We start from the raw sequence: 12,989 nt of genomic DNA, 5'->3' as shown, positions 1-12,989 counted from the left end.
CAAGGTGAAAAAGGGAGAAAAAACAGCCAGTGACCGTATAAGAGGAGGCAGCCGCTGTCAATCTGGCTGCTGAAGCCAGCCTATCACCGTTGACCTCAGCAGAGGGGATCAAGAAACGGTCCGCCCATCCAGTCAGCTGCTCATCAATGATTTAACTCGCTTTAACCAAATGCCTACATGAACGAAGCACAGAGCTAAATTCTTTCCTTGTCCACCGGCGTAGTGGAACAGATCCTTCGCCTGGCTCAGGATCCAGTTTCCATTTATGTAATCCCGAAGTAATCGACAGCATCTCCACAGCCGTGGATCAAAAGGCCCGAAGCTCATTAAACAATGAGCTACGACTCATCTCTGTTTTCATCTCGAGCACCGTGTGTTTTAATGACAACATCTCCCACGGCGAGTCCGAGTTTTTATTAAATTCCGGGTCCTGATCTGAAAAGAGTTGCCAAATACTAAAAGCAGTTATCTATCATTTGTAACTTGTTACGAAAGAAGTTCCTCAGAAGAGGAGGAAACAATGTTTAAAAGCAGCTGTTTGTCATCTTGAACCAGAAGAACGAGCGTAAGACAAAACCTACAACCGCCTAAATTCAACTTCTTCTGTCCGTCCCTTTCGCTGATATTCTTTCATTTCACCTCGCATCCTTCCCCGTGATCCATATCCCCCTCACTCAATCACTCGCAACTCAATCACTCCCAAGTGTTTTTCTCGAGGCAGTACCTTGGTGAGGCTGCGGGCGGCGCTGTCCTTTCCCCCGGGGGTGAGGTTCCTGAGCTGGACGTCCAGCAGCTCCACCAGCTGGGCCATGGCGCGCACCGTGGACGGCACGTCGCCAGGGCGCAGGAGGCCTTTGGTCTGCTCCGCCAGCTCCCTGGCCACGATTGCCGCCGTCTCGCCCGACCGGAGCTGGGAGCAAAACGGAGACGGTGATGTGGAGGGAGGGGGGCAAATACAGTCAGAGAATGAGGGAGATGGATGGAGGTTTAAAAGATAAAAAAACAAACAAAAAGAAAGTTAGACGAGGTGACAAGTTAAAGGGAAAGTTGGGAGCAAAGTTAGCGAGAGCGTGAAGAGGAGGACAGAGAGGAGGACGAAAGAGTACAGTGAAAGACAGATGGGGGGGGGTAAGGGACAGATGGAGTGAGAGAAGTACATGTGGAGGAACGGGCAAGATGAGAACAAGGAGGAGGAGAGTGATTAGGTTATTTGCGGGGGCAGAGAGGAAGTCAGTGTTGTGTTTCCAGGACCTTTTTATAACTGTTATCATAAAAATATTTAAGAATGCTTTACAGAGACGACTCCCGCTTTAGAACCTCTGCTGCAAATGTCTATTTCACAGGGACTATTTCTTCTTGTTTGGTCTTGTAAAGAAAACCCTTAAAGCCTTGTGGCTCATGTGAAAACGGACACAACGCCATAAATTGAAAACTGTGGGGGAGTTATAACTTGGGCAGCACTTTTCTTCTTTTTTGTTTCAGAATAAAAGTATCTGAAAGAAGCAAACACAATAATGTTTACCCTCGCACAATGCAAGGCAATTCTCGTGATGCGTGTTACGCCGATAACACAGGCGAGAGTGAACGACCTTATTGGACGTTTCCACTCCCCGACGGCTGTGTAAAAAAAAAAACACGGAACACGGGTCAGGGTTAACAAATGAAGATGGATACGCGGCCGCGGTCCTCCCCCGCAGCCGGTGCGTCTCCATGCGTGAGAACTCGCTCCCGGGAATAGATCCGTAACACACACACACACCCACCCTCTTGCCCTTAAAGTCAGGGCTCGGCGTGGAATCTGTAAGGGGCCAGCGGCGGCGTTCAGACTTACTTTCTGCATGATGTGGTTGACCCAAGGCGACGTGCAGTTGCTGAGGTCGGGGCCTTGAGGATCCCAGTAGCCCAAGTGGGCCACGCACACGTATGTGGCCACGCCTTCAAGACAAGCAAAACAAATGAGACAGTGCTGACATTCACCAGAGAGACACCAGGATGCTTGAGGTGTCTGGGGTTCACTAAGCTGTGTGTGTGTGTGTGTGTGATGAAAGAAGGATTTAAGAATCATCTTTGTCACGTGGCCTAATTGATTAAAGTGGGAGTAGGATAATTTGTCCACTTATTGTCCATGTTGTAACGTATATATATACAGTAATACAGTTATATATATAACTGTATTACTTACAGAAAAAAAAGATGTCATCAGATTACCGATACATTTGTTGTATCCCCATTTCTGCTTTAAATCCAAACTAATGGCAAAGTTCCAGCATGCTTCTTTTCTCTTGTCTTTATTTGCGTATTTGGTATTGAGGATATCCAAAATTAAGGGAAAGTAATCAGATTACATTACTCGGAATAGGTTAGTGATTACATTTTGTGTAACGGGCAATTCGTTAATTGTATCGGATTTCATTTTTAAAGTGACCTTCCCATCCCTGTGTGTGTGTGTGTGTGTGTGTGTTTGTGTAGCACGTAAATCAATTGTCGTTCGTTTTAAATATTTAATTGACAAGTCAATTACTTCATGGCACACATTTAAAAACAGCAAATGTCGACCAAAGGGCTTGACAGAGGAAATCAAACAGCAGCAACTAGAATAAATTGAAAGTACTTACGTTATATGTAATGCACTTCATAGTGTTTTAATGTGTACAATAAATAAATTGACTTGACTACATTGAATTATTGGCGGTAATAGCGAGGTACTTTACATGATAAGGTTTCACATTCAAGCACACACACAATGTGATGCCCTGTTTGCATTGCTAGCAAACTTGGTTGGTTACGGTTGTTTTTCTACAACAAGGGTTTTGCAAAGGAGAACAAGCAGACTATTTCACGGGGTGAAGCTTTCACACACACACTCCAACCAACCATTCCCTAGTCCTACCACGTCCATCTTCTCTACATTCCACCCACCCGTGCAGTGTCCTTACCCAGCGTCCCTACGGGGCAGGGCTGCTTGGCCATATGGCCTTGCTGCGTCCGGGGCCACAATATGTCGGCCGTCACCCTCGGATTGCAGAAGTCTTGGGGAGGCAGGGCGGGGGGCTGCGGAGCCGCCGGAGGGGGCTGCACCGGAGGGGAGCGCCCCCCAGCTTTCTGGTTGGTGTCGGGAATCTGGTTGGTGTCAGACGACGAGCCGCCGGCGGGAGCCAGGGCGGGCTGGCGAACCGTGGTGGTGGTTCGAAAGCGCTGGCCGGGGGAGGTGGTGAGGATAGACCGCGGGGTGGTGTAGTAGGGAGGGGAGCGAGTGGTGGTGGTGCGGCCGGTAGACGAAGAGGATGAACCGCCACCGACAACTGGACCCCCCCCTCCTCCTCCTCCTCCTCCTCCTCCGCGATTAGGAGGCATTATGGGAGGTGGGCGATAGTCTGAAGGGAAAGAGAGACGGTTTAAGTTTACAAAAACACAGCGCCTTAGTTCTTCAACAAAGAGCCGGAGCCCGGAAATGTGTTGGGCAGATTTGTGGGTCCCAACATGACTGGAGTCCGGATGTTTTTCTGAGCTCCACATGCCAGAATGTGAGTTCAAAATGTATTCCCAGGAGTCAAAAGTAAGAACAACAGAGTTAAAAGAACCGTGATCAAGCAAACCATCTGTGTCAGTACCGAGGGATGTGAGCAATGGCGTTCAGCGTGAATGATATTATAGTGGCAGACATCATTTACACAGCACTCAATAGCTGTGACAGAGAGTAGCTCGTGTTTCTGATGAATTCCCAACGTTACCGTTTCATCCTACGTCAACGTTGTCATGTGCCAGATCCCATTTCTTTCTTTTTTCTTTTTTAGTTACTTCAAAGTTAAGGACGTGTTTCCAAACAACAGTGTGTGTGCTGAAGTGGTACTATAGAATGTAGAATTAGGCTTGGGCGAAAGGATGACATTATCGTTCAATCAATATTTGTTGGCCATGATAATGGTCCTCGCATGTTCACAAACAATATGCAATTATGCAACGCCTGTTGTGAATGTTCTGCTATATTCACACCTACTCTTGCTTTGCTGCATTGTTGTAGCGTTTCCAAAAAAAGTAACAACATGCGTCTGATTTTGTGTTACTGTGGTTATATAAATGTAATTTATGGTGCTGCTAGATCACACGGTTAATACAGGTGCTTGGGAAAGAGTGAACAGCTTTTGACCTCAGTGAAAATGTTGTTTTCTGAAAGGCTAAACGCCAACAAATGCGAATTGAAGCAAATATTTCTTAAAAACCTGGACTGAAGCAATTGTAGTGACGAGGACACAGCTCTGTGTCGCTCGCTGTGTGTGTGTGTTTGAGAGACACGGAGCGGGGGAGGGAAGGTGGATGCCAGTGGACGGTTGCAAGCAATGTTTCTGCAAGCTGTGGATGATAATAATTCGAATGTCAATGTTGTGAAGCTTGGAATTATTTGGTACAGCCCTAATGATTATACATGTAGCCCTAACTCCAGCAGGAAAGATGTCTGCTCTCGTTAGCAAAAAAACAAATACAAGTGCGCTTCTTTGGCGCTTCTTTGGGTTTAAACCACAACAATACAGGAGAGCCAGGCAACGTGAATCAAGTGGTTTGTAAGCTGGACAATAAACAAGTGAGGCTAAAGTTAGAAACGCCGCAAATCTACGCTCCCATTTTAAACTTCACAGCCGCACACAATACGCAAGTCTGCCATCGACTCCATCCACGAAGAGCTGCCGAACAAAAAACTCCCATCAACCCCGAATCATTGGGGCTTTTGCAAAAGCAACAAAAAATAAACATGACGGTGAACATTGGCAGGACCGTACGAGGGGCAATTACTACCAGTTTAGTCATCTTTTCTATCTATTGGTCTCAGCATGCTTTTGTGTAAAATAGTGCAAATATAAGTCCAAAGATACTTATAGCTATGTGCGTCTCCATCGCCAGCTTTGTTTCAAACGATAATTTCGTGTACTGTTGTTTTCCTTAAATCAACATCATCAGCCCGACCCCCAGTATAAATTCAGAATCTCCAAGTAAGACAATTGGTTTATCCTGCAAACGTGCATAAGGTCAGCAGCCTCTCCGATGGGACTGGGACACAGCAGTGTCTCTGGCTGCCTAACCTGGCAGAAAAAAAAACCTTCTCTCAGTGTCGTGCATGATTCATAACACTTTGATGGCACGCGAGGCAGGGAGGTCACTTAAATGCATATGACACACTCTTTTACTGTCAATATTTCATTGTAAAAAGGCTCAATTATTCACATTGACCCCGTTCAGGTGACAGAAATAAAGAGCGGGCGGATGAGAGAGGAGAGGGAATAGAGCATGTGTTTGTGAAGGGTTGGCGTCCTCTTGTGAACGTACTATAGCGGCTCTATCAACTGCATGCGGCACAATCAATATTGTGGGATCGAAAGTTGGACAGAGGGAAATGACTATTTATAGCATTCCCTCACTTTCTCTGTGAATTACGTTATCGGCCTCAAATCATTTGGAAGTCATTATGTGTAATAATGCAAACAGGTGGGGCCCATTTTCACTTTAACAAAAGCAGGGGACTGCTCCGTCTCTCACTGCCAAACACTTTTATTATACACCCGAGATTGCCTAAAAGTATTTTTGAATAAACACGTCAATTATACTCGAATGAATATCTTTAGGAACTTGTAATTACAGGAGACAAAAGTTACGTTTGAACCTGCAGAGGCTCCACATTATGTGAATTACGAACGTTAATTGTATCCATTTTATATAACTACAACCGAGTGATTATGCCAAATCAACACAGTGCACTAAATATACTTTGCCCGCGGGCCTGTACAGCTGATAACAGCAGTGTTTTGACTTCATCTCCCTTTTAAAATATCCATAATATGTGGATTGCCCGAAGTACGCATAAAGGCAGGAACACAAACAAACAGACACAAACACAGAGGCAATGATTGCATGCACTTTAACATGAGGAATATAGATTTCATAATCAGTATGCTTAGTTCTCGGCTGAAAATAAAAAAATGAAACCCAACAGTGCAATGCTCAGTCCAGTGCTGAACCCGGCCTAAAAACATTTAGCCCGCCAGCAGCTATGAATACGATGTTTTCCTTCTCTGAAGAGCAACACGGGGACATTGCGCTGCATTATTCCTGGGAGATGGGGTACTTCGGGCTCTCAGAAATTCCAGCTATGGCCGTGCTGCCAGTCTGGGTGGCAAAAAGTGTGAATCACATCGCTTCTAGCACCCCCCCCCCAGATGAGGAAATTCTTGATCCCACGATTTTCAGCGCAAATGGAAAGCACATGTGCTTCCTCAAGGGTCCCTGACGTTGAATGTTTGTAGAGTTTGTCGTCTCTCAGTGTGTCAGGAAAGGTTGCGTGATTGTGCAGTTTGTAACTTCCAGTGGGGGGTTTTGGTGTACTGTATATTGTTTAATTTGGGGTGTGATGTGAAGAAAATTACCTCCCTGCAGTGTTTTTTTGGTTTTTGTTGGAACAATGTTGTTTTTGATGCTTTAATCTTGTTCCTTGTTTTAGAGGTGAAGGGAAGTGTGCGGACGTGTGGGAGTTTTAGGAGAGAGTGGGTGGTTTGTATTGTTTACTGTGAACAGAAGTCATCCCTCGCTGTGGATTTTAAGTTTACTCAAAGACTCGGTACTTCTCTCTATCTCTCTCCCTGTGGCTGTCTGTCTGTCTGTCTGTCTGGTTGACTGACAGCCATGAAACGCCGCGTACTCTCTTGTTCTCTCCCTCCGCAACCCAATGGAGTGTTTCCGTACCTAAACGCCACGGCTCCCCGTTCCCGAATCACCGCCGCCCCTCCTGTCTTGTGCATTCTCCACGGAACATTGCCATCAATCATGCGTAGCAGCAGAGGCCTAGGGACTGGCTGTCAATCTCTGTGTGTGTGTGTGTGTGTGTACTTATGAAACGGCGAGCGAGTGTGTCTATCTGCAGCCAAACTGGAAGCTCCATTAAAGGCTCTGCCACACCAATAGATGAGTGTGTGTGAGGTTGATGTCTGCTGTCATTTAAGTACAGGTCAGAGAACACAGGCAGCTTTCTCTTGACATTTTCCATCCGACTCGATCAGCCGCTCGTAACTTTGTTTGCCCTCTCTGCCACATGTACCTATTTTATTGTCCATATTTCCCATCAGTCTCTTTTCAAGCGTGCTCGCCCGTGTCTTTAGCCCGTCCTCCTTTGCAAAATAGAAAAAGGAAAGATCTTGTAATGTTGTGATGAATTCATCACCGGCATCACTCAGGACGCCCGCGAAAGCTGCTGTAGGGAACTTCAGGAACATGACATAACGGCCTCATGAAACATTTACAGAGGGGGAAAAAAAGGCTAGAGGCTGTACTCGTGGGGACTGATGTATCCTCCGAGCTCAGGAAGCCTTGAGTAAATGCGCCACGACGTCTCCACGATGCCGGCTAAGTCTAAACGTTGGGCTCTTTCGCACGGGACTGATGCCGCAGGAACGAGCCTGTGACACAAAAAGTGAAAACACGGTTCCAAATTCAGTTCAGATTTTTGCTCCACGTGTGTGTGACGTGCACACGTGTGTAGGTGACACATTTTGACAGATGTGTTGTCATATCACATTGTACCGGTGGTTGTGTGATAAACGTGTCTCTTGGACGAACACATTCTACCGCAGGAATGTAAGAAATCTTTATATTCTTTCTGGGCTGGGTGATGATTCAATGTAATTTATTGTCTTTCAATGGAATAGAGATATCGTGATAAATAATGACCTTATCTTAATTAATAACAAGCACATACTAACTCAGATTTCTCTGATATTCTAATCATTTTGCAGTAAAATTCTAAATTAATTGAGAAAATACTCTTTTTTTTCAAAAATACGTATTTTTCATTTGTCAAGTATCAAACACTGGGAAATGTGCTTTAAAATCAATGAAATGATACTCATAAGTCTATATGTCACAATATTGGCCATGCAAAATAGATAGCGCTATATAGATTATATGCAAATCAAATGTAGGTGATGTGATGTTGACCGTAGAATCAGTGGAAAGACGCCGATGGGTGCGCTAACCGTCCGTTAAAAAACTTTGACATGAATTTCCTGTTTTAGAGGTTGAACTGTACGTGCATGTCAGACGCAGTCACGGAAGATGGTCGGGAGTTTGGTTTTATTTCAGCTCAGTGTGTCTCTGCTGGGTTTTGCCATCATTTAGGGTCTTTCCGCTTGTTTCTGTTTTCTCCTCTGGTCTCAAAGAGCTTACACACACACACACACACACACACACACACACACACACTCTTCTTTTGCGCGGAGTTGAGACGTTGCTCGCCGGTCCGCCAGCTTGTTGCTCTCGCTTCCGATATTAGTTGCCCTTTTTGAATAACAATTTGCTTGCAGTCATTAATGTCGACATTATTTTATGAAACAATAACACAATTTGAGCAAATCATAATGATACAATACCACTAACAGCTGTTGAGCTTGAAGTCTATTCTATTCTACTGGTCAAATTCCATTCAAAGGAGAAAAAAAAAAAGAGTTTCATACTTCTGAAAGTCCCTGCTGTCTACAAGGTCAAGAATAAACGTTCAACTTCCTTGTTGAAATATATGAGGAGTCCTTAAAACTTCTACTGCTCTTCTGTTCTGTTTGGAATGATTGAAAAGCTCCGGAACAGCTGGAATGTTCAGAGTATTCTACTCTCTATCCGGTTTGTTTTCCCGACCCGCAGCAAGCCCAGGGGAAGGTGAGACAATGGCAGGCTGGCAGTAAACTTGTTCCCGGAGTTGTTCTCTGTCTGTCACCACACCGGCGGGGCCGCAGAGACGCTGTCAGTCAGCCTGATGAAGCTGGCACATGATCATCTGACTTGCAGACACAGGACGTGTGTGTGCGCGTGCGTCAGACTGTGTGTGTGGCGGTGTTTTTCTGTGCGGGTACGACTGCCTGTCTCCGCCTCTGCTCCTTTTGCCGAGAATGCCCTTGTTGACTTCTCACTCGGTAAACAGAGTGGATCGTAAACCCACAAGCGCCAAAAAGGTAGAAGGCAGGGAGGAGGAGAGGGAGAATGAACTTCCCGCCTGGCAACGTTCCCACATTGGCAGACCGCGAGTGAGAGAGAGAGGGGGGGGGGGGAGTGAAATGGAAACAAAGAGAAGAGGGATTTGAATCAAGACAGAAGTTTCCTGCAGAACTGAGAACAGGTGTCTATTATACTGCTACGGTCTGCTTCTTAATATGTTAAGATGATTACTTTCTTACAGTTTTCCTTTAAAAGTTACTGCCTCCTTGCCTCCAAACACACACACACACACACACACACACACACACACATACACACATACACAGAGACATCCTGGATCCAGAGGGGTAACAGCAAAACGATAATCTGACTGGAGGGCACAAAGCTTTCTAGGCTGGATGGTAGCGCAGACATTGAATAGGGCTGCATACTGCGATAACGCAGTGCCCCTATGGCTGGAGTGCGCGCGCACACACACACACACACACACGTAAAGACGCAAATGCACGCACACACACTTTTACTTTTCACTAACTGGCGCACAGAGCTCGCGGCGTGCGGCTCGAGCTCGCTGATAAGACCGAACGGAGCACTTCAAAGCGCCGATACTTGGGAGATAGAGGACAACCTCGCTCCAAAACGGCCGCCGGGCACCCCCGCCACCGCGTTCCACCGGCTAACGTCTCCACACACGGACGCGTCGCCGCTCGGCACGTTGGTTGCGTGAGCCCCCCCCTTTACTGAGGTCGGAGATACCTGAGGCAAGTTTGTTGATTAAGGGCTGCCTTCCTAATGGCGGGAAGTTCCCTTCCATTTTTCTTTTTTTGTTTTCCTACTTAAGGAGGGAATCATCAGCATATTCATTTAAAGTCCAGACTGGGACCTGTTCCAGACATGCGTTGAATTTATGTCAATTCTACGAGGACAACAGGTATGAATACATAGTAGGTATTGAGCAAAATCATATTTCCGTGTTAGGAGAGCTGTAGTGGCTATTTGATATTTTGCTCCCCATAATTCACAATGGCCCATCATTTGAAAATTGAATTTGTATCCATTTTGCTACCTCTTGCACATTTTTTAAACACATTTAAAAAAATGCAATAGAGCACAGCCACACACTCTGCTCACGCTGCTCTCGCTGTGTTTAGTTACCACGAGGCTGTGGGTTTTCCCTGTCCACCCCGGTTGTCCTGGCGAGGCCTGCTCAATTTTGGCACGTGATTTATTTATTTATTTATTGGCAGAGGGGGAAGAGGCGTCGAGGCCAAATGCGCGCGGTGGGCCCGGCTGGGGCAATCCAATCGATAAGGACACACTGCAGGCAGGGAACAGGTGCACCAGACTCTCTGAAGCCGAGTTCAGTCTCCCCGCGTGTCGCAAACTATTTGGGAATGAGGGAGACGGGCGGGGAGGGGAGAGGACAGGAGGGGAGAGACGAAGGAGGGAGAGGGGGAGTGTAGACGAAGGTGCGAAAGACACCATGCAGTCATGTCAGTAGTCATGCTGGTGTACAGGAGTGTGGACTCCTTTTATCTAGCGTATGAATTGGACCGTTTCATTGGATTTCATAGGATTAGCAACCATACAATTGCTTTTCAAACATATATATACTATATATATATATATATATATATATATGGTTTCTACTTTGCAAACAGAACATGGTGAATAAAAGCCCGCCTTCATTTTTGACAGAGCTGAATCATGTCAAGTGGTGTCATAAAATGTGCTGAGGGTTAGCCTAATCAGTGATCGGGTGAGAGAGGGTCTCCACTTCAACCATTAACTCTTGTTATTCCCTCCACTTTAGCTTGCGTCCAACATTTCCTGCACTGCTTGGACTCGTCACTTGATTGCACTCTGGTGCCCGAGGAAGGCAAAGAGGGAGGAGGGAGGTGCGGGGAGGGTGGCGTAAATGAGCGGAGAGGGGCTAAAGACAATAGGAACGCTTGACTTCCTTAGGAAATGGAACTCTGTGATTCGGGCCATTAAGAGTTCAAAGGTGAACCTCTCAATTTCCGTAAACTGACAGAGTGGGAAGAGTGGCAAATAGAGGTCATCTCTGTATATTTAAGAGATTAGAATAGGATGCCAGCATTTGATTACTCTCATTACTCATTACTCTCAGTCATTCCCAAAGACAGGAGATTTTATTTGGGCCGCCAAAAAAAAAAGTTTGGGAAACGATGTCAGATTTGACCCTTCGCTAAGTCCTGCCCCTCGAGCGCAGACAATCATAGCGTAGCATCGCCAGCTCCAACTAAAAATGAGATGATATTAATTCAGCGAGTGCAGTTAGTGACAGTGTGGGCTCCATGTTAAAGTAGCTCTGACAGCTTGACTGAGTAGCAGCCAAGGGTCGATTGAGGATATCCTTTAAGACACTTTAAATCTTTCCAGTAACAAATGTGCTATGACAATTGAGTTTTTGTTTGTGGTTACATGGATGTCAAGCTAAATCTCAACACTAAAATAATGCTGGGACAGATTGCAGCCAAGCTCTGAAATCAATGCATGAAGAATAGCCAGTGCTACTGGGCCTCTGAATATCTTTTTTTTGTTCATTTTCTTGTACTTGGGTATTGTTCAGAAGCAAACTGTCCACTTTGAGTTATTTTTCACAGCATAATTTAGAGGTGGGAAACATAATAGGTGTGAAACGATGTGGGGGTTGACTTTGAGAAACAGAACTGTAGCAACAAGTTTTTTTTTAAGTTTTGATGTATGTGAAAGCATTGAAATAAGCGTGCAAAGAATGAATGTTGCATAAGTTGTTTTGATAAAGTCGTAGTCATTATTATAAAATGCTTGTAACACCTTGTAAAACAGTGTATTTCGGTCTCCTTCTGATTAACTTTAACAGTGTATATGTGACGGAACAAAAATACCTCCAGGGTTGCTCAGGAAACCTTCATAACGACGTGTCTTTCCTCTCACACCGAGGTGTTCAGGTGCTCCGTAGAATATACAATCAGATTGTCTCACCTGAACTTAAGTAGATCCTCAACCTTGAAGTTCATAAGGAGAGGGGCAGTCGGAGAAAATGAGGCCAAAATACAATAAGTGTGAAGCTGACGGGAAAAAGGGCAGCGTGCACGAGTAGCAATCTATTTAGCTTCATCCCTGTTCGCCCCTCCCTTCATGCAGATGTAGATAACATGAATAATTTTGCGACTTTGTTGGGAAAAACTTTCTAAAGTGTGGCAAGGCAGACTGGAGATGATAAATTATTCAAATGTTTCATCGGAGCCATGCCGCTTGCGTAGGGCAGGCCTCTATAATATGCATGTAAGAAGACATGATGAAACAACTCCATAAACAGTAGAGAGCGAGAGAGTGTTTGGGGAGCGCGGGGCGGGAGGACGGGGGCGATGCAGAGACAAGTGACTTTGACTCTTACTCTGTGTAGGCCTTCGTGCACGAGGCCTCTATAATATATACATCTGAGGACACTCAATGAAATAGCTTCGTGTGATGTGGGAGAGGGTCGGGCGCGGAAAAAAGGGAGGGCAGATTAAGCCAGAGATGAGGACGACGGAGAGAGAAAAAAAAACAAGCGGGAATGACGGAGTTAAAGAAAGATGTCCTGCCATTGTGAGCGCGGGTGTTTGTCTGAGAGACGGGGAGAGAAGGGTATTCAACAGGAAAAGAAGAACACTATTCTTATGTATCAAGGGAGGAGAAATATGCATTTCAAAAAGATATTCTGCTGCGGGATGTGACGGAATGCATGGGAGTAAACTTTTTATATTGTCTGTTGGCCTACGGTCAACGAAAATCTGCTTTTTATCATTTCTACCCTGTGATGTTTAAATTCTTATGCTTTAAGCAAACCTCATGTGATGGGGCTAGGTAAAGACGTTTACGTTTTTTCAAAAGGGGGTTACTTCGAATTATTTGAACACCGAATACTTTAAAGGTGCAATATGCGGGATTCAGAGCATTGATAGAGCAGCAAACAACTATGTGCTTCGTAAGGATATAATGGAGTAATGTCGTCCTGAGCAGAAAATGAAGTC

At 45.4% G+C, this 12,989-nt stretch overlaps 1 protein-coding gene across 7 annotated transcripts in view; it reads right to left on the bottom strand.

The window, feature by feature from the left end:
* adgrl3.1 (adhesion G protein-coupled receptor L3.1) overlaps positions 1 to 12,989 on the bottom strand; it is an 85,320-nt gene that overhangs the window by 38,762 nt on the left and 33,569 nt on the right. For all 7 annotated transcript variants that reach the window (XM_031872012.1, XM_031872014.1, XM_031872015.1 and 4 more), the window contains exons 6-8: positions 2,937 to 3,374; positions 1,832 to 1,935; positions 725 to 910 (exon numbers count right to left, since the gene is read on the bottom strand). In XM_031872012.1, the coding sequence (XP_031727872.1) occupies positions 725 to 910; positions 1,832 to 1,935; positions 2,937 to 3,374 (728 nt within the window). The remainder of the gene's footprint in view (positions 1 to 724; positions 911 to 1,831; positions 1,936 to 2,936; positions 3,375 to 12,989) is intronic.

Source organism: Anarrhichthys ocellatus, unplaced genomic scaffold, assembly GCF_004355925.1.
Source record: "Anarrhichthys ocellatus isolate YVR2014 unplaced genomic scaffold, GSC_Weel_1.0 scaffold61, whole genome shotgun sequence".
Lineage (NCBI taxonomy): Eukaryota > Metazoa > Chordata > Actinopteri > Perciformes > Anarhichadidae > Anarrhichthys > Anarrhichthys ocellatus.
Note: the sequence above shows the minus strand (reverse complement) of the source record. Positions and strands in the feature narration are given on the sequence as shown.